General features: G+C 36.9%; 1 protein-coding gene across 3 annotated transcripts in view; it reads right to left on the bottom strand.

Moving 5' to 3' along the window:
- Positions 1–2,483: 2,483 nt before the first annotated feature.
- CDH19 (cadherin 19) overlaps positions 2,484–22,015 on the bottom strand; it is a 48,438-nt gene continuing 28,906 nt past the window's right edge. For 2 of the 3 annotated variants that reach the window (XM_037035588.1, XM_037035591.1), the window contains exons 6-12: positions 19,202–19,383; positions 18,298–18,551; positions 14,286–14,413; positions 9,257–9,378; positions 7,695–7,812; positions 6,075–6,332; positions 2,484–5,306 (exon numbers count right to left, since the gene is read on the bottom strand). In XM_037035588.1, coding sequence (XP_036891483.1) covers positions 4,816–5,306; positions 6,075–6,332; positions 7,695–7,812; positions 9,257–9,378; positions 14,286–14,413; positions 18,298–18,551; positions 19,202–19,383 — 1,553 coding nt within the window. In that variant the 3' untranslated portion in view covers positions 2,484–4,815. Of the gene's footprint in view, positions 5,307–6,074; positions 6,333–7,694; positions 7,813–9,256; positions 9,379–14,285; positions 14,414–18,297; positions 18,552–19,201; positions 19,384–22,015 lie in introns of those variants that run through there. The other variant, XM_037035595.1, reaches the window with a different exon arrangement.

The following is a 22,015-nucleotide window of genomic DNA, read 5'->3' on the forward strand; positions in this document are numbered from 1 at the left end:
ACAGACTTACATGGACAGGTAAAATGGTGCATATTTCTTTCCTCCATTTATCTCTCAAATTCGTCTCTCTGCCTTTAGCTTATTTGCTATTTAATGCCACCTAGAAGAATATGAAGCTTCCCAAGTAGGTTTTGTGTGACCCGGTTAGCTCACCAGTGCATTTGGTACCACGTGGCACTCTGAACCGAGAAGCAGACTGTCGCTCTCATTTCCCTGCGCGTCATTCTGCCCCGGGGACTCGCTCTTGTGAGACCATCAAATGACCTGTCTGGCTGACTAGTGTAACGTGATCGCCTCTTAAAATGCCAACTATAATTAACATAAATAACTCCAAACAAACTCGTACAATTTCCAGAAAGATTTTTAAAAGACCTTTACCCAAGCACTGCCCAATGCTAACATATTTTTTAAAAAGTACATTAATTTCACATTAATATTCAACAAAAGTCAGTATATAACTGGTACCTGGGATTCATGAATGCATTTACTTACCAAGTGCTAGAACCATGTAAGACAAAAACAAATACACAAGTCAGACAATCCCTTGCCCACTTCAGGTTTACATTGTAATAATGGATAAAGACCATAAAAAAAGAAATATTTATAGTGTAATAATACCAGGTAGCTAAGTGCTTGGATGGAAAGCGAGGCAGAACAAGAGCCACCAGGGGACAGCGATCGCCCACCGGAATGAGGTGAGGGATGGGAGAGAGGAGTGTTTGCAGGAGGGTGTCCAGGCCTCAGAGACCAGACTGGGAGAGTTGAGAGACTGAGGACGTAAGCCGAGACAGGACACTGCATGACCGTCCGTGTTGGGTCGGGACGCTGATCTGTGTTTTACTCGTGTGGTGAAGCCGCTGGGATCAATGAGTGGGAGGGGAGAAAGGATGCACGCACTCAGACAAAACAACCTCAGCGTGGCCAGGAGGCCAGTGTGCACGCAGCCCCTACATTTGTCATGCTCTTCGACCGACTCTTCACAACACTCTCGTGAAAGGGGGACGCTGGACCTCATGTCACGGGTTACAGACTCTGATCCTGAAAGGTTAGGCAGTTTCACAAAGTGTGCCCAGTTACTCAGATGAAAGGGGACTAATTCAAATGCACTCTGTGAGGCTCAAGCTCGTGCATTGACAGAGCACCTATTATTGCGAACTTTTTGATTCTCATAAAGGACTGAATGTTTTCCCATTTCAACCATTAGTAATTTAAGATTTGTGTGTAATGCTGTGAGTTAATGAAGGCAAGTATTGAAGCCCTTTCAGGCATTAATCTGAAACTGTGCTATTTTCATAAATATCTACACTGATGGAACCTCTATTAAAATGGAAAAGAATGAGATCCTAATGCCATGTCTTTTTTAAAAAAAGATTTTAATTTATGGGGTTTTTTTTTTTTTTAGAGAAAGGAGAAGGGAGGGAGAAAGAGATGGAGAGAAAAATCAGTGTGGTTGCCTCTTGTGTGCCCCCTATTGGGGACCTGGCCCCCAACCCAGCATGTGCCCTGACCGGGAATCAAACCTGCAACCCTTTGGTTTGCAGACTGGCACTCAATAACCCTGAGCCACACCAGCCACAGCAGTAATGCTCTCTCTTTAGCTTAGGATACAGCTGTCTTCTCAGAACAACCATGACTAGGAAAAGGTTAAAACAGGTATTCAATGACTGCTAAGTACAATTTATAGGATTTAGCAGCTTCTTTAATAGACTCAGATAGCATTTCTGATGCAACTCAAAAAAACACTTTTTAGACTAGAAAATAGTTATGCAACCAGATGTACTCTTCTATGTATCGTATGACTGACAATCATCTCATTAACTAAACCAGAATTTAACACATCTATTTCAGGCCAATGGACACAAACATAAAACCCAGTTTATAAATCCATTGGATCAGTGTGCCTTTTTAGACGGTGTTCATCCAAATTGAAAAGTGGTTTATAAGGTTTTCATCTATGAGAGAACCTTCTATATCCCCAGAAATCCTTCTTCTTTTTTTCTAATCTATTTCTCCATAGATTGCTTCATCTGTTGTTTATCATACTTTCCAGCTTTTCAATCATAATTATATTGTGCTATTTTTTAAATACAGGGGAAAATCCTTCCAGAACTAATTTATAAAAAATTTCTTAACTATACCCTTTCAATTTTTATGTTAATAGAGTAGATATATAAATGTCATCTGAACACAAAAATTTCTATTTTATTTGCAAGTTTACACTCTTATTTTAAAATATTTTATTTATTTATTTTTAGAGAGAGGGGAAGGGAAGGAGACAGAGCGGAAGAGAAACATCAGTGTATGGCTGCCTCGCATGTGTCCCCTACTGGGAACTGGCCTGCAACCCAGGCGTGTGCCCTGACTGGGAATCGAACTGGCGACTCTTTGCTTCACAAGCCGGTGCTCAATCCACTGAGCTACACCAGCCAGGTCAAGGTTTCACTGTTTTAAAATTATTTTAAATATGCTTAATCTTCCCTAGGTACATAATGATATCTACTCCCTTTTGTCTACTTTTAATGTCATCCTAAATTGTTGTATGTCAAGTCTAATTTTCTCAGGCTTTTGTAAAAGTGATGATATCATCTGCGTCGTCACCATGATTGATATTGATGAAAAAAGTTTTATTACATGGTGTGGATGTTGACGTTTCAAAGTACAGAGATAAAATATTGTAGCCATTCAATTACTATATCTTTAGCTCAAAATTATTCAAAAATATTGGATTTAAACATATATCCCCAATTTGGTACAGCTCAAGTCTCACACACTATTTATATAAAGTGAACATACAAATCAATTTTTAGGTCACTGTGTCGCTTGTGAGGCTGGAGTCAGGGGGCTTCCCCTCCTTGGGTCTTGCCTTGCTCACAAGAAAATTCAGGCAAGAGACAGCTCTCACAGTGGAAATGAGTTAAGAAGGCTATTTATAAGATACACTTGAGCACGAAACTGTAGGCAGGCACCCAATTATTCTGAATGCCCCATGTATACAGCAATAAAATCATTAGTAAGTTTGCTCTATACACTTGAGCCTGGCTATCAGGGTTCAGGGCTTCTATACCCTAGCCAGTTTCTAGGTTCCCCTTCCTCCTCCCTCCTCCAGATCTTGGCATTAATACACAGCCTCAAAGGCTTTCTTTCCCAGCTGGTGGAGACGGTACACACAGAACTTCAAGGGCTCCCCTTGTGCTGAACGTTCAGAATGCCTGGCAGTCTTACTCAGCTGGGCTCAGGACTGCTGAGTCAGCAGACGAGGGGGACCCCTTGTGTTTCCAGCCTCCTGTGTTAAGTTCTTTGTTAGGTTGCACTGGGTAGGAGCCCTGCTTTATTTCCCCTCCGGGCGCTCTTTTTTTTAAGCTGCTACCTGACGATTATATTCACTACTTTCTTCCTGAATAAAACTATGAGTTTGAAATTCCACCTGGATTTGAATAGACTAATAAGGACCATTCTTAAAAAGTTGATTAAAATGAAAGTGTTTTACCTTATTATTATCTAATATTACTAGAAAGCTTTATGTCCAGCAGTTTAACATTAATCCTTCACAGGGCTACAGGAAAAGTTACTACTGTACCTAATTCATTATGCCATGATAAAAAAGACAGTGAAGAATAAGTTATAGTTTAAGCTCTTAAGAAAAAGGGAAACGCTGAGAATTTTATCATTTTTTTTCCTGTGTGTGGTAGGTTTCAGTGAGGTTGATCATAATACTTCAAATGAATTTTAATTCAAGTTTGAGTACATTTCTCCTTCATTTACCTCTATCATTCTAGTAGATAAAATTTCACTTCAATTTTTTTTGCATTTCCCAACCTTTTCATAACATTTAACATAATGATGAATAAATATTTTGCCATTGTCTTATGACATGATAAAGATGCATTGGTTACACATGAACACAATTTGTGAAAAACTCCTACACATATGTATCATCCTTGTTTATACAAAGCTATAATATCAAAAAGAATACAAATGTATACTCTATCTTTGTCTAATTCACACATATTAGTTAGCAGTCTAAATTTAAAGTCAGTTTTAAAATGTGGTCCTGACAAAGATTTAAAAATATAAAATTAGAATAAATCATAGATTCCCAGTAGTAACTTGTTATTTATATAAACAAAATGTTTTTTTCAAGTTTTATGTGATTATCCAGGCTCTCTAGGTGTTTATTATCTCTGTATAGTATCAAGAATTTAACACACCTATACACTTTATTCTTATTTGGTAAGATTTAATAAAGGCAAAAAATAAATACTATTTAAATACTCTAGGTTCAGTGCCTTTCCCACCTTAAACATTCAAAAGCATTGAGAACTTGTATTGGGTGGTTCTGAAAACAACGGTAGGAGAGCAAGTCAGCGGTGGGCTAGAGGTGTCCGGGCAGCACATTGCAGGCTTCAAATAACCATGGGTATTTACTGTAGGGAAATCAGAAGACACTATAAATCAGGTTTCCCCCAAAGAACTGGAGCATGCAACTCTTTACCAAGAGATTACCAGTTTGCCCCAAAACATATGAGCATTTTTAACGTTTTTGTTGTAATTGAATTTATTGGGGTGGCATTGATTAATAAAACTATACAGGTTTCAAGTGTATGACTCTACAATATACCATCTGCACACTGCACTGTGTGCTCACAACCCAAAGCCAATCTCTTCCTGTCACTATTTATCCCCTTTGTCCTCTCCCACCTCCTTCCACTCACCCCCCCTTTCCTTTCAGCATCACCATAGCGCTGTGTCTGATTCCTTTTTCTGCCTAATCCCTTCGCCTTCTTCACCCAGCCTTCCAACACCCCCTCCCCGGCCCTAATTATTTGACTGCATAGTAGAACCAAACATGCATGCTAATCTTTTAAAGCGAGGTCCCAATTCATGAAGGTAATCATAATTGTCATCCTGATCAGAGGCTGTTGATCCTAAAGAGCTCAGTGATTCAGCCAGTGACCCTGTCCCCTCAAAAGCATAGGTCTGGAGGGAGTCAAAAGGAGGGGCGCAGGGGTCACTGTTAGCTTCTCTGAGCTTTTCCAGAATGAATTCCCGAATGATGGCGTTATCGGGGCCGACCTGCAGAGACTGCCTGTAGAGAGAACTGAGCCCCCCAGCAGCCGTCTTCCGTGCCCTGTGTTCCCTCAGGACTGGGCCGCTCTTCAGCTGTCCGATGTCAAAGGCCTCTGTATCGTCTTCGCCTCCCCCCTCGTCATCATAGCTGAAGATATTCTCTCTGAAATCTTCACCTTTCTCAGGAAATAGAGTCTGTTTTCTTCGTTGTTTTAGACTGCGAATCAAAAGAATAAGCCCTGGCAAAGAAAGTATACCAAAATATTAATATAATAAATAGAATTAATAGAACGTAAAACAACACGGCATTATTTATGATAAACTTTACAATATTTGCTGTTGTTATAAGCTCAAGACATAAGCTTAGATTTTATGATTTTAAGACTAAAATATATTTTCTGTTGAAAGTTTACAAAAGGGACTTGCAGAATGACATAGGAAATACAACACACTTTCTAGTTGGTGATTTAGAGTAGAAAAATATCATAAAATTACAATGAGATGTTTTTGATGATGATCAATTTAAAACCTAACATTTAATTGTTTCTTATATATTGGAAATAAAACAAAGCAGAATATGGGAACATTTTTCAATACATATGCACTTGTCCAGTTAGAATCAAAGATACAGTATAAGTTAAGTATAACTTTTATTAACAGTTCGACAGCCCCCAGTGAGTGAAATTCTGTAGCAGAATTATATTCCAAGTTAATATTTACTGACTACAAAATAGGCAACAGGCATTTTTTCTAAAAACTTTAAAACTATTCATTGTTCTGTTATTGTTGATTTTCAACTTGAAGTGCACAGTCATTATTTGTTAAATTTACTCCACTTAATTTAAGATTTATAATGTTGTACATTCAGAAGAGGACTTCAATACAAACACACACACAGACACACACACACAAAGCCACACTCTACTGCTGTAATAAAATCATCTAATTTCCATAATTATCACACTACTTTCAATAAAAGGAGACATGTTCGGTTCAAAACTACTCACCAAATATTATCACAACGCATATCAGAATAGCAGCTACAATAGCAATCTCTGTCCGGAATCTCATGGAGAATGTGAAGTCTTCGTCACTGCAGGTCTGCGTACTGCCATCGTCCCCGCAGTCACAGACGTGGATGGTAAGGGTGTTAGTACTTGTAAGTGATGGGAGTCCATTGTCGGCAATTAAGATGGACATGTAGAAAACAGGCTCTTCTTGGAGGCTAAAACCAGTTCTATTAGTCAAAATTACAGCTGTGTTATCTAAAACAAAAATTCATGTGCATAATTTTTTCAACAATGTATGAGAAATTCACACCAGGCATATGTAGTAGAGGCGATAGTACAGTGATAACCTAAATAATATTTTTAGCTTAATTCCTTATGCCTCAGTATTGTTTTCCTTTTTTGCTCTTATTTTTGGTACCTCCAACCCCCCAGATATTTTCTGTAGCAAACAGACTATCTGTACAGGCAAACCATGAAATGCAAACAAATGAAAGTATTTTGAAATGTATGCCTAATTATGGCTTTTCTCACATCATCTTTTTAAGACCAATTCTCCATCTTGCTCTTGAGTCTATAGAACCTTTGTGATTCTAGTTACTAGACAGATATAAAAGGTGAGAGAATTTATATTTTTCTGCTATATAGGTTATTATAACTACAAACATGAAACATAATCAATTATTTCTTTGTTTCAATCTCCTTATTTCGCCTTAGAACTTTATTTTGTATCAATACCAACAAATGTAAGCTGCATCTTATTTCTTATGTTGATATTAGAGGTTTTTATCCTAGGTCTATTTGAGGCCCTTTCATTGGAGAATATGACAAAGGAAATAGCATGTCTGTATTTACTCTCCCAACAAATGATGTCCCCCGCATTATAGACAAAACCCTGCTGTCCAGAAGGACAGGGGAAGGTATTTGGTAACAGATGCTTGATTAATAAACCTAAAGGTGATCCACGGTTTGGGCATACAAGGCAAAATTAATACAGAAATCTATATGGTGATTAAAATATTTTACTGAATGTAAAAAAAGAACAGAGTGACTCTCTATGAAGTTCATCACTGCTATGGAAGGAAAAGAAATGCTGTGTCCTCATATGAAATTCTTAGAACATTTTGTCCTTAGAGTGATACAATCATCTCATTTTGAAAGAAAAAGAATAATATTGAACCAACGTCATAGAGTTACAGACATAATTATTGACACCAATTATCTTTGAATTGATCAAGTGAATGTGACTACGACAAGTTAAGGATGCATCACTTTCTCCCCCCGAATCTACTGAAGTTTGACTTTCGTGGTGAAGTGAAAGGAACCATTGTGTTGGAACCAAAATGACATCACGAAGTCATCCAGACTTAACAAGGATTTATAGCCACTGATGACTGGAACACTTGCTTCTAATTTCAAGAAATCCAGCAGAAATCATGGGTAGTATTTTCAGCAGTTCATGTTGGATTTTGTTTCTCATTCTCATTTCTACTTCTTGCTCTATGTCTCAACACTACCATGTTGCAGTAAGAGTACAAAAAGCAACACTGTAAGTTCACTTAAAATTAGCCACGATGCTAGGAAGGTAGATCAAAAGCCAACATGAGTGAACGGAATTACCTTGGTTATCTATGAGTGTAAAACTAGAGTTCTGTGTGTGCTCCATGGACAAATTAAAGGAAAAAGAGTGCTCTTCTATGGATTTATCTCTGTCCACTGCACTGATGGTCTGAATTATCTAGAAAAAAAATAGAAAAAGGTGGGTTTTTTTTTCATTCAGGAAAAAAGATCATTGTTACTGTTGTCATTAGTTTTTTTAATTGCTTTATAAAAATTTATGGACCTCACAGAGGATAGTTATCAAAATGATAGCGATAGTAACATCGTTTCTTAGGTTAAAATATCTCTGTTTGTCTTGTTCAAAAGAGTGTTTTGATATTATATAACAAATACATTTTACTATAGCCAGATGGTTTCCATGAGCTCTTCCTTAGACGTTCTCAAAGACTCCCTCCCCACCTTCCTGCCGTACCCCTTCTCTGCTTCTTCTCCCTTCCCTATCTGAATGCCAGGCATTGTGATATGCTGAAATCGTATAGCCTCTGCTAATACTGAGTGCATAACTTTGATGCAGTTATTGTCTTACTAAAGTATTTGCCAAAGTAATGAGATTTTAAAGTTGATTTAAGAAAATAGTGCATTTAGAGCAAAGGAGCAATGTACATGATTTCCTTTGACTCATAAAGAATACCATAAATGTGTTCCGCATCAAACAATCTCCTGTATCTTAGATCATAAAAAGGTGAAGTGATGATCTATGAACAAATCAGTTCTCAATTAATTATCTTCTTTCCAGACATGAATGTGTCAGTCAAGTTGTTCATTATTGTCAAAAAGGAAGAGAGATGCTGCCAAGATCACATAGTGAGATTGTGATTAATTCTGGAAATTAAAATAAGGTGACTATACAAGTTAATAGCATGCTTATACTCCTAAACATATTGTTTTTGAGTTATTACCTTTTAATACTTTCAGAAATTGCGTTTAATTATAATTTGCATATGATATTGCCAGCCTATGTATAATAATGTGTTTGAGCTTGAGTTTATGTGTGTATGTTGGTGTTTAATTTTGTCTCTTTTTTGCTACAAGTATTTCAAAAGCATGATATAACTTTTAGGCTATAATTCCTATCTTATAAGGAATTAGTAAATATAAAACTCTATTAATTAAGTAAATGGGCAGAACTGGCCTTTATTAAAAGTACTTTTGTTAATATTAACAGTAATAGTTAAGAGTAGGGTCATACATTACAAGTTCTTGAGCCTCAGTTCCTTCTTAAGAGATTCTGAATGAGCTGTAAGATGTCTGTGTCTACTAACAGTGTGGTGATTGTTACGGGGAGCGGGGGAGCTTGTTGGGGGATGGTTGGGGTGGAGGGACTGAGCAAATGGGAAAAGGACTCATGGACATGGACAATGGTATGGTATTTGTGAGGGGCCAGGGGGGTATAAGGGGACTGCATAGTAATGGAAAACTGTAATAAAGATTATATAAAGACATTGAATAGAAACACTGTCAAAGTGTGACATGTTATTGTTTTTCAAAAGAAATTTAACTTATACAGAACACACAGCATAAAAGCATGCAATTAATCTGTCAGGAATTGGGTAGTGTCTTACCTGACCAGAGCCTGCATTTTCACAAACGTAAGTCTTATAGTTGTCAGAGAACTCAGGAGCATTATCATTGATATTAAGAACTTGTACATATACAGGAATGGAAGAAATCTGTTCCACATTGTCTGCAATAAACAGAATAAAAACGAACAATGTTAATTCTTTCACTAGGGGGAAATTTTATTAAAAGCGTGTTAGAGGGTATGTGATATAATTCCATTAAATAAAAGCTATCTCAGGACAGCCTCTCCATATGGTTCATATATTCGTCAACAATACAGGCTAGAAAAGAATGTTCTTCACACATTCGACTCCACCAGTTTCTAGGAAGTGCCTTGTACCTGCCGTACACATAGGAGCTGATAAGAAACTATAGTAAAAAAAGATAGTTATATGAACATCTTCCTAAAATCCAGGAAGTGTTTAACATATGTGTGCTCATTAATCCAATGCTGATGAATATGTGTGCTATTATCCTCCCCAGCTTGACTGTTAAGAACATTGAGAAACTGTTTAGTGTCATCAATTACAGTTAAATGACCTGCCTCAGGTCACAGCTGAAGTGTAAAAGGCAGTTAAGAAGCCGCCAGTAAGTACACTTAATGACAACACCATCCAGTGCCGTTTTTAAAAGCAAAGCAGGGCACAAAATAATTACCTAAATACATGGTAAAATAACATAATGAAAGTAATATCTAAGTAAAGTTTTATACATTCATTGAGTTGGGAGGCTGTTCCTAATGAGCCAAGAAATAGAAATACAAGAACTATGAAAGAATTGGAAGATGCAGGTAAATCCGCTTTTTAAATGGCAGAAAGCAATGTCAAAAAGACAAATCAAAACCCAACGACACTGGTCTGGATAAGTGTTTGCATCACAAGATGAAATGTCAATAGCTCTCATTTTCAAATCCTGACACATGACATGAAAAAGACAAATCAGTGGAAATATTCACAAACCACGAATTCCCGGATGAGAAAAATTCAAGTGACTTCAAACCAGGCTTTCTTGGCTTTGTCGCTATGGCTACTTTAGGCTGGATGAGTCTCCGTTTTGAGGGGTTACCTGTGCATTGTAGGATGGGTAGCAGCATTTTGGGGTCTCTATACTAACCCAATGATGGTAGCAATCCCCTCACTTGCTGCGATATTCAAAATTGTCCCGAGCATGGTCGGATGTCCCAGGGGGCAAAGATAGCCCACAGCTGAGAGATGCTGCTCTATCATAACAGTCACAAAGGCTCTTGCTCACCAAAAGTGTAGAGAATGATGATTTGGTCCATGGAACTGGTGTTCAATATGGGGGGAGGGAACAGGGATGGTGGAATGATGAGAAATAATGGGAAAGAAAACCTGTTCTAGAACCTTATCTGGCAACAGACAGTGAAAGCTAGATTACGTATATATTTGACTCAGTAATGTGTGTGGGAAACCTGAAGTCTGCCCCTGCCAGGTCTGAAATGTGTGAATCCTTGCCTTCATGGAGGAAATATTTCACACTACCCGTCCAGGTGATTTTGAAAATACCTTTATTAAAGTTGGGGGCAATGAAACAAGGAAAGGGCGTAAGATAGAAGAGGCAAGACCACAGCAACAAGAAGGAGCCTCGGCGGAGTGGCCTTTTGGAAACCCGAGGAAGAGTCAAACCTAAGTGCCACTGTGTTGGCCCTTTAGAAAGAAAGCCAGGGAGGCAGAAGGTGTGAGCTGGCTGGGTTGCAGGGACTCGGGGAAACGAGTTACAGAGGCAAATGCGACAGGTTCAGGGGTTTGCTCAGGATAAGTGGCCACTTCCCACTGTTCCCCTGGTTACAGGTCTTCTGGGAACTTTGAGAGCTTAGGGGAAATAGAGCAAAGGCACATCCCTGAGGAAAGAAGGGGGGAAGGCACAGGCATGATGAAGAGAGAGAAAGAGTATGCACTGGGTCCTTTATTTTTAAGAGTTTTTATCTGTAAAGGCAGAAATTTTGTGGGAGGTCTCAGGAAAGAATCTTAATAGAATATTCATCAGCTTTCCAGGCATGTCCATAAATATGCTGATTTACCAAAATGAGCACACAGAGAGGTCAGGGTCACTCTCCGGTTGGTTTCACCTTCAAAGAATGTCACCGGAGAAGAACCAGGACCGAGGCAAGTGAGCTCCAGCACCGTCTAGAATGTATAAACCATTTGCTCCTAAGTGTCCTTGGTCAGGGGAGATAAGACGTGATTTATTATTTGGCTGCAAATTGCTCAGCTATTTAACTATCTGTCTCCATCTCCCCATTCCACTTGCCAAGGAGCTTTCCTAGCTTCTCACTATCCTGCCTGAGCACCAGGATATAGGGGCATAAGATTCAATGTATTTATTCTAGAATTGTTGGCATCACAAATAACTGGAAACAACCCAACTGTGTATCAAAAGGGAATTGGCAGAATAAATTGCAACCATCCTATGAAATTCTGGGTGCTTATTAAAAACGAATGAGTCAATGTAACAAATGTATTAATATCATGAGTTTTAAAAATGACTTTTAATCTTAGTTCTCATTTTGAGACAATTACTTAGCTACTGTTTATTTCAGTTGATTCTCTGCAGAATGTAAATGATACTAGTATCTACTTCCAGAACTGTTATAAAGATTAAATAAATTAATATACATAAAGCATTTAGAATATTTCTTAACATATAAAGGAGCAATAAATGTCAAATGTTATTTTATCTACTAATCAGAAGTAATATGCATATTTTGTGTAATGATTAAAACAAGATGTGGTATAATACATTCTGTATATGTATAACATTAATTTTAACACTTCTCTCTCATTTAAACATGCTATTGGAAAGGTATACACAATTAAAGAGTAGGAAGAGGGAGGTTACTTCGTTTCTCTTAATGTTTTTATTTATAATCAATAGGTTCTTTTGCTCCTGTAAAAGCATTATATTGACAACTGTAGTTTTTAATGTGAAGACTTTTTTAAAGAGACAATTCTCAAAATAAACAAGCAAGCATAGTATAGCCAAAGATATTGAAATGGAGAACAGGCTGACAATGACAAGGTAGGAGAGGGGATAATGGGGGGAAAGGGTGAAGTGTTTACATGAATGATTACAAAGGACACATGGACAATAACAAGGGCGGTAGAAATGGGGAAGGGAGGTGGGGAGGGCTGGCGTGGTGGGGAGAGGTGGGGAGAAGGCAGAAAACTGAACTTGAACAATAATGAACAAAAATAAAAATAAAATGTTAAAAAAATAAAATAAGGAAGCCCTGGCTGGTGTAGCTCAGTGGATTGAGTGCGGGCCTGCGAACCAGAGAATCGCGGTTTGATTCCCAGTCAGGGCACATGCCTGGGTTGCAGGCTGGTTCCCTGCAGGCCAACTCCCAGCAGGGGACGCACAAAAGGCAACCATACATTGATGTTTCTCTCCTTCCCCTCTAAAGATAAATAAATAAATAAAATCTTTAAAAAATAAAATAAAATAAAATAAAATAAAATAAGGAGACAATTCTCTCTGTTAAAAGTAAGGGAAAAGACCGTCTTTCCTTCCTCTTAGAACATTTGATATGCATGTAAGCCTTTTAATAGTTAGAAGTCCTCTTGCCAACTTTCCAACACAGCTCTGTCTTTCTCAAGTATTGGGAGGTGACCCTTCAAAATGTGTCATCAAGCAGGGGGCAGCCTTCCTTCCACTTTCTGTGAGAGGCTAGGAGCCAAACGCCAGCAAAGGCCTTGACCCAACTTGCAAAATTACCTCTTGTCATAAAGGAACGGAAAGCTTGGTTTTCATTTGGAGAAAGTCAATTAGCAAACTCAGGTGGGCAATCCAACTACCTAGTGAATTTAAAAGGAACTGTGTGGGACGTGTGATGTGAAGTCCTCCTACTTGAAGGCTGGTAATTGCTTCTCTTGAGAACAGCCTGTGATGGGCCATGCCTGCCTGGGTGTACAAAGGGAGAAGGTTCTTTCTGTCTTGGCAATCTCTTAGCAGATTTCCTTGAATGCACATCACGTTCTGCTTTCATGCCTTTCAGGGATAAAACTGTTTCTTTTCCACTGTCGTAGGGAAGGTTTCTGGGTTGGGAGGAAATTTGGTTTGTAACTATCTTTCCCAATGAATCAGTTACAATTAGGATAGAAATTGCAATTTTCATTTACTTAAATATTATAAATTGCAAGTTTAATATATACCACAAATCCATGGCTCTTAGGAAATACACAAGCCATTAAGAATTATTTTGAGGCTCTCCTCTATCATGTTATATTTAGGAAAACAGATAAATAGCACATTAAAATATAAAGTGTTCCTAGAGATTTCGAGATGGAATGATTTCAAATTTAAGGTGCATCTTTGAATGATTTAAACATATAACATATCCCCATAGAAAATTTTTTTGGTTAAGTAAGTACAGTGAAAAAAGAATTCCAGGTACAAATAAATCAAAGGAAAATTAGTAGGAAATTCATTTTAAGTTTCTATTCTTTTTCTGCGAAAATTCTGTTTAAAATTTTGTTCAAATTAAACTTTTGACATAACTATTTAAAACATACATATATTAATATCTTGACAGCTTTATTTTAAGATAGTCATTTTACTAACTTTGCTGACATTCTCATAAATAGCTTGTTGCTTAATTCGGGAAGTTTTCCAGGAAAGAGACTAAGCACCATGAACTTCATTTGCTGAGAAGGCAAATGTCACAGGACAACATCTCTTTCCCACAGTCCACATGACTGTTGTGCCTCATGCTTCCAGGTAGCTACCACATGCGGCAGGCGTTTTTTTCTGACACTTTTTTTGTGATCCTCTGTTTTCTACAATGCAGGTGCTTTGTTTATTACTACTACTGAAATGTAAATGATAAAGCAATTTATAAGCCCAACAGCAGCAATGGGCAGACACTGTTAATTTAAAATAATGAAATAAATATACATGTATGAATTGGCATAAACTATTTAACTCTAACTCCAATAACATTGTAAGCGACCTTCTGTCCCTATGCCCGGGCGTTGCAGTGAACTGATGTGCAGTGCCCAGGTGAAGACTTACACTGTTCCACGGCTTCAACACTCAGGTTGTGCCAAGCACTCATTTCTCGATCGAGAGGGCTGACTGTGAAGACGGTGCCATTGTCATCAATGCAGAACTCGCTGCTTCCGGTGATGCGTACAGAATACCTGAACCAAAAAAGAGTGTCCCTTCATTTTGTTTTTTCTCTGTACAACACACTTTCAAAGCAATAAGACACGTTGCTAAAGGTGTGCTCCACATAGCTAATTAAATTCTAACAATTCTCAGAGAGAGAGAGATACACATATACATATATCTATGCATTTCAATTGAGTAAAGATAGGAAAAAAAGAAACTAAAGTGGATTCAAGTTTAAACTGATGTTTGCTCAATCTAAACTCATATTCATTCTCAAGAGAGAATGTTAATAAGTGAGTAACTTGTTTAAAAAGGAAATGGCAAAATGTAATTTACAACATAAAGAGAAATGCAAATAAATGGAGATAAAAATGAATGCGTGTGATCCTTTTCTTTTTAATATGAAGCAACATAAAACAAATTATTAGCCTAGATTGCTTTCAGTTTCACTCCAACACACAGAGTTGCTTGATAAATCTGTGTATCATATTATAATTACTTGATAGCCAAGCTGTGAGAAATTATTTGTTTTTGTTTGCTGAAAGAAAATTTATTAACTGTTATCACATTGTTATGTATATAAAGGCAAAGGCAGGTTGACTGTTGTTTGTATGGAAATAACACAATAATTTATATAAAATATAATGTATATAATATATAATTTATAAGTAATAATAATACAGGAATAAAATGTGTTTTGCATACTGAACAGCCTGGAAAATGATCTTCAACTCCACACTGAAAGGAGCCTTTGAAGTACTCAGCATGTCTTATCTGGGTGCAAATGATTAATAATAAAAATTAAAGAAGAGTAATAACTAGGGTTAGGGGTGGGCTTCTCATTGCAAGAATATTCTGGAAGACTTTGATGAGACATCAATGAGGTTTGGCATAATTGGATGATAAAAGATGGCACTATTTTAATCTTCAGTTGACAGGTTTCTAAAAATATCACTAATTTGTAGATTAGTATTCCAATTTAAAGTAGAAATTACAGAGAATAAAGCTTTAGAGGAATTCAGTTTCAACTTTACTCACTTTTAAACCTTTGTAAGTGATTTACTTACATGCCCACAAGTGGTCAGATTTTCTGCTGAAGCTATTTGTTGACACATGAAATAGCATTTTACCAGTTAATATTTCATATGAAATATCTAGAATATCCAGTTTCTATAATACCCAGTCAAAATAAAACCAAGTAAAAGTTAAAGATTATTTCCAAGTAAAAGTTTTAAAAATTATGATCTTCTGTGAGCAGTAACGTTTTAAGTAATAGTCAATACAAACATTTAGGATAGGAAACACGCCTGAAATACATTTTAAAGAGCCTCAGCTAAGAAGCTTAGAATGTAAATGTTTGATGCTTAAAAGGTGAACCTTTAGTTCACTTCACATTGCCTTTTATGGCCTCTCCATTTCTTTAAAAATATATTCAACTGCATACTACTCAGCCATAAGAAAGATGAAATGCTGCCATTAGCTACAACATAAATGGATCTTGAGACTATCATGCTAAGCGAAACAGGTCAGACAGAAAAAAGTTGAGAACCACATGATTTCACTCATATGTTATAAAACAATTGAAATGTTGAATTTGGAAACTGAAAGCAACACACAGACAGACAAGAAGAACAAATGAACCAAATAAATCTCAGACACAGGCACCATTATGGCGGTTTCCAGGGGAAGGGGGCAGGGCGGAGCAAAGGACAATAGGGGTGGGAGCTAAATAGTTGACTCTGGGTGGTGGGCACCCAATGCAACATGAAGATCATGTATCATAGAACAGTACACTTGAAACCAAGAGAGTCTCATTAACCAGCGTCATGCCCAATAAATCAAGTTTTTAAAAAGCTGGACTAATAAAATGTGATGGTGCAATGTTTTCTCATTGCTCACAGCCCCTGCCAAAATTATGTAAACAAAAGATTCTTCCATGACTCCATCTCCAGATGCCTATAGATTTTGTTCTTAATGTTTGTACAACTACAAAAGTTCTATTCCCGTTTCTCAGAAGAAACGGACCCACATGCAAGCCAAGTATATATACATTTAATTTTGTTTCCATGATATGTTTTGAACATTTGCTATATTTCATGGGAAAAAGCTGAAAAGTAATTTTATTTAAAAGATACTTCTAAATGAAAAAATGTCCAGAAAAGGCATTGAAATATATTTTTGTTACTAGGTGCTCACAAACTATTTTTAAAAGTAATTAATTTCAGTATAAAAATGAAAACTGTTAGTAAAAAATATTTTTTGGTAAAAAATAAGGTAAGTAACCACCAGAAGTGGTACTTTCAAGTGCATGACATCTATTAATATTTGTCTCACTCACTTGCCTCATATATACCTAACATTTTTACTTGTAGTAAACATACAACTCTAATAATTTTGTATTATCTCTTAAAATCATACTATGTTTTTAAATCAATGTTCATAAACATTGTTGTAAATCATCACTCATTGCCTTATTTACATCAACAAAATTCAACATTTAAATTGTTTTCAACACTTAATTATCATAAATGATAATATAATGAACAGTGGAGTCATTAAAGCATTTTAAAAATATTAGGTAGCCCTGACTGGTGTGGCTTAGTTGGTTGGGCATCATTCTGCAATGCGAAAAGTCACAGGTTCGATTCCCGGTCCGGGCACATTCCTGGGTTGTGGGTCCAATCCCAGGATGGGATGCATACAAGAAACAATCAATCACTGTTTCTCTCTTACCTCAATGTTTTTCTCTCTCTGTTTCCCCCCCTTCCCCTCTCTCTAAAAGTAAACTGTATGCATGAAAAACATTAGATATTCTTAAGCATTCTAAAAAGAACAACAAGTTAATAAATATACTACAAAAATTTAAACAACTGATTTACTGGGTTATAATGATACATATATATCATTTATACACTTACAGTTTTTCCTAAGATTACTATAACTAAACAGGAACTATATCTACCTATTAGAAAGCAGTTTTTATGATTAGTAATTAGAGTGGGAAAATGGGAGCATCTCTCTGTCACAGAGTTAAAGAAGCTCCTTCTTCGAATCTGCAGTCTCTGCAAAGCGCACAGCGGAGGCAGCATCTACATGGGAGGTTGTGGTAAATACAAGATGAAGGGGACGTGTAACGGACTCTGTTCTTATGTCTAACCAGACCCGTGATTCACATATTACAAAAGAAGAAAATGGGGTGAATATAGTAGTCTAGTGTATGGCAAATACTGTTGACCAGTAACAGAAATTTATTTCTGATTAGACTTACTCCATTTTTACTCATTTAAGTGGTATCCTATAAAAAACTTTCTCAATTTTATTTTCATCCTCACCTGCAAGTATGTTTATTGATTTTTAGAGAGAGGGTAAGGGAGACAGCGAGAGAGCTAGAGTGAGAGAGAGAAAGAGGAACAGTGATGGAAGAGAGAAACGTTGATGGGATTGCCTGGTAAGCCCCAGGATGGGGGAAGAAACCTCCAACGCAGGCAGGTGCCCTGAGCCGGAGTCAAACCCACATGCTTTCGGTGGGTGCGAGGATACTCCAACCAGCTCAGCCAACTGGCCAAAGCTGAAAAATGCTTTATCAGTTTCCGAATATAATTTTAATTAAATACTATTAAAATTGAACCACATTTGGATGGGCTTTGTGTCTTCCTTAACTGGACGTCATCAAGGACTCCTTCACCTTCTTACCCCTACTCATAGAGACGGTTGCATCCAATTTTAGATGGTGGTTGTTTATTTCTTGCATGTTTGCATTTGCTTATTTCATGGCTTTCTAACCAATAATGAGGCTCTTAAGTACTATATAGATAAACACGGTCACATCCTTGTTTCATAGGCCTAACATCGCATATTTAAGCCAGTCTGTGTCCACGCATTCATTCCTGCAAAGTTGGCCTTGCGGACATACCGGATAGGCGAGCTCTTCTGATCTGGATCTGTGGCAGAGACCGTCCCCACTAACGACCCCTGCGGGCTTCCTTCGGAGATTTCAAACAGGTAATGCGGGAGGTGGAAGACGGGGGGTTCATCTGCGTCTCCCACCTGGACCTTAATGATCGTGGCGGAAGTTTCAGCGTGGTATTTCAGGAGCTGCTCATCGACACGGGGGTTTTTAACTTTTGCTGTAATACGGTAGTTGTTCTGCTGCTCAAAATCCACTTTCTATAAAGAAATACAGTGGACGCGGAAGAAATGGCTTTAGTAACCCGAGGCATCACTTAGAACAAGAAAGATTTTGTTGTTGCCTTACCTCGGTTTCAGTTAGGTTTGACCGTTCTCCCTTAAGTTGTTCTGTTCTATATTTTTCCTTTTAGTTTAATTTATTGGAGTAACATTGGTTAATAAGATTTTATAGGTTTCAGGTGTACATTTCTGTACTCATAAATGGCATATTGGTTTTACTTTTTATCTACCTGGATCCCTCTGATAGAATCATGAAGCAGTTGCACAGTAAATCCCTATTCGTATTTTGTTATTTATATTTATTACAAAATGCTTTGGGATACTAACTATATTTTTAATTTAGGTTTAAAATTATACTTTTCTGGGGATTTTATGGAATTAAGAATTATTTTTTTCATTTAAGATCTTTTCATAAAGTTTGTCCTCTACTGAAAATATTTTTTTTAATTCTACATATAATTCAAGAAGCTCTGTAATAACAAAATCACATCTCTAAATTCCTTGTCTCCCTAAACCATAAACAAATCACAGGTTCCCATTTCAAAACTAACTGGCTACACAAAATAATCATGTGTATTTCTGATTTGATTTTGCATTATTTGCAAGGCAAATACTTTTAATATATCTACCTTTTTTAATACAACTATGCCTTCTTGGGTCTCATGATTAGTGATGATATCGAATGTTTGTGAGTCATCCTCAATGATGTACTCCATTTCTGCATTATCTCCTATGTCATTGTCATAGGCCAGGACTTTTCCTATAGAAGTGCCAATGGGTGCAGATTCGGAGACGTTCATGCGGTATAAACCTTCAAAAACAAAATTCAAGATACTTCATATAAATAATAAACATAAGAATCTCCCAATTATGGCACCCTTTATTTATGGACCCTAGGGAAACCCATGACCATCTTTTCTCTTTCTTTTAAGATTTTATTTGTTTTTAGAGAGAGAGAAAAAGTGGGGGGAAAAAGAGGGAGAGAAGCATTGACCAATCTGGGACTGATCCCACAACCCAGGCATGTGCCTTAACTGGGAGTTGGACAGTGACACCCAGTCAACTGATACATATGCACGTACACATACATACACTTTCTTTGTTTTTACCATCTGCACAATTCTTCCAAAATTTATTTGAGCATCTATTATGGTCTCTTAAATATCTTAGTAAATCCTATTACCAGTACATATAATTTCCAAATTTCTACTTATAAAAAACCTTCTCGATATTCAATGATGCATTTTTATTGTACACTTCAATGAATCAACATTAAATCTGATAAAAAGTTTTTCAATTTCACTTAAGCATGCTTATACCTAAAATAACTGAAAACATGTAAGCATGAGTTAACGATAGGAGAAACTATGAGCTACAGTTGAGTTCTAAGTATGACTTAGAAAGTTTGACTTACTATTAGACTACTAACTATTAGACTATTAGACTGTTAAACTATTAGACTATCTGATAGTTTGTCAACTATTAGACTTACTTAGTGGAAGTGAAGAAGAAAGTTAGACCCATAAAATTTGGTAACTGGATGTAGTAGAAACACTATGTTTAAATTGGATGACTTTATTGTTTAGCCACAATAATATAACAGTAACTATATTTGAAACACAGATAATAAATAGAAATAACTCAGCTCTTTTCCTTGTTTTCAGAAGTATCTTGCCTAAAACTGAAAAAGACTAGTCAGTCTTATGTTATTATTTTTTAATTTATACAAGAATGGAGGAAATAATAATGTATTTTATTATTCTAAAGAATGAAACTTCTTATTATTAAAAAGGAGACCATGTAACATAATTTTCTTTAAGGAGATGATTGATTTCCTCAGGAGTGTTCTTATTTGTTTTAGCCACTTCACAGATCACCTTGAAAAACTTTCCCTTATTTTTTTAAGTGAAAATGTTATTTTAAAGTTGCTAACGTGTTATTCTTTAAGGAAATAGTGTAACTGTGCTGCAGTGTTTATTTCACTGTTGGAAAATAAAAAGACTTGTTTATTTGATCACACAATATAAAATTGCCAACAAATTAATCTGGTGAAATAGACTAGATTTATTCAATGAATTCAGCCACTATTTTTCTATGTTTTCTTTTTTAATTTTACTTAATTGTTGTTCAAGTACAGTTTTCCATCTTTTACTCCCATCCCAGCCCACTCCCCCGTGCTCCCTACCTCCCTGCCATTTCCATTCCCCTTAGTTGTTGTCCACGTGTCCTTTATACTAGTTCCTATAAATCCTCTCCCTTTTCCCCTGAAATTCCCTCCCCTCTCCCCTCTGGTCACTGTCAGCCTGTTCTCTATTTGAGTGTCTTTGGTTATATTTTACTTGCTTGTTTGTTTTATTCTTTAGCTTCCTATTAAAGGTAAGATCACACGGTATTTGTCTTTCACTGCCTGGCTTATATGCCAATTATTTGATAAAGGTCTGGGCATTTTGGATTTCATTAGACATGTCTTCTTGCCTATAGGGATATATTCACATGTGGAGAGAGTCACAAACACTATACCATTCGTAGCATGAAGGTGAAGGTCACACATTGCTACTCCATTGTCTAAATTCTATTAAAAAAAAAGCTCACAAAGGAATGAGGAGATGTAGCTCACAGGGTACAAACGCTGCAATTATGCAAGGTGACTACACCCTAGAAATCTAGAAATGAGTTCTAGAAATGTAGGGTGCGGTGACTATAGTTAGCACAGCTATATTAAATAGTTTCAGTTTGCAGAGGGAGTAGACCCCAGTGCACTCAGCATGCACACACACACACACACAAGCGACCTGTGCACAGATGGAACATCAGTTAGTTTGACCACAGTGATGATCTTACCAGAACTCTTTCAAAACATCATGTCGTACACCCAATATTCACAATTTCTATTTGAAAATAATAACAGTGGCTACATTTCAAACTAATAAAACTTCAAATTGGATGATAGCACAGGGAGTAAATATTCAGAATTCTAGTATTTCTCAAAGGTCCGGAAAAATCTGACAACCCTGGGCCTGGCACAAAGTAGCTCCACTGAGCAGAGTCAACGCCATGTCACACGTGTGTGTCTGCTTGGTCTACTTCTTTCTTCATTCCATGCTCATCCCATTTTCCCTCCATCATGATAATTGCTCATGATTTCTGGAAATGCTTGCAAATTTATTTCTGTAGCTAAGACAGAAACCCCTGAAAAAGAAGCTCCATAGAAAATAAATTCCTCCTTGTAATGTCAAAAGAAATTCTGATTTATTCTTGCTACAAAAATAAAAAATAAGAGATACTCATTTTAGATCATTACTGGTCAGAGGTCAAAGAATGACTCCCAAAGGCATGTGTGTCCTAATACCCCTGAAAACATGCAACAGGGGAGTAAGGTTTTAGGTGGAATTGAAGTTGCTAATCAGCTGACATTGACTGTGGAGATGGGTCTCTCCAAAGGG

This window comes from Sturnira hondurensis, unplaced genomic scaffold (genome assembly GCF_014824575.4).
Source record: "Sturnira hondurensis isolate 20B ecotype Veracruz unplaced genomic scaffold, ASM1482457v3 Scaffold0001872, whole genome shotgun sequence".
NCBI lineage: Eukaryota > Metazoa > Chordata > Mammalia > Chiroptera > Phyllostomidae > Sturnira > Sturnira hondurensis.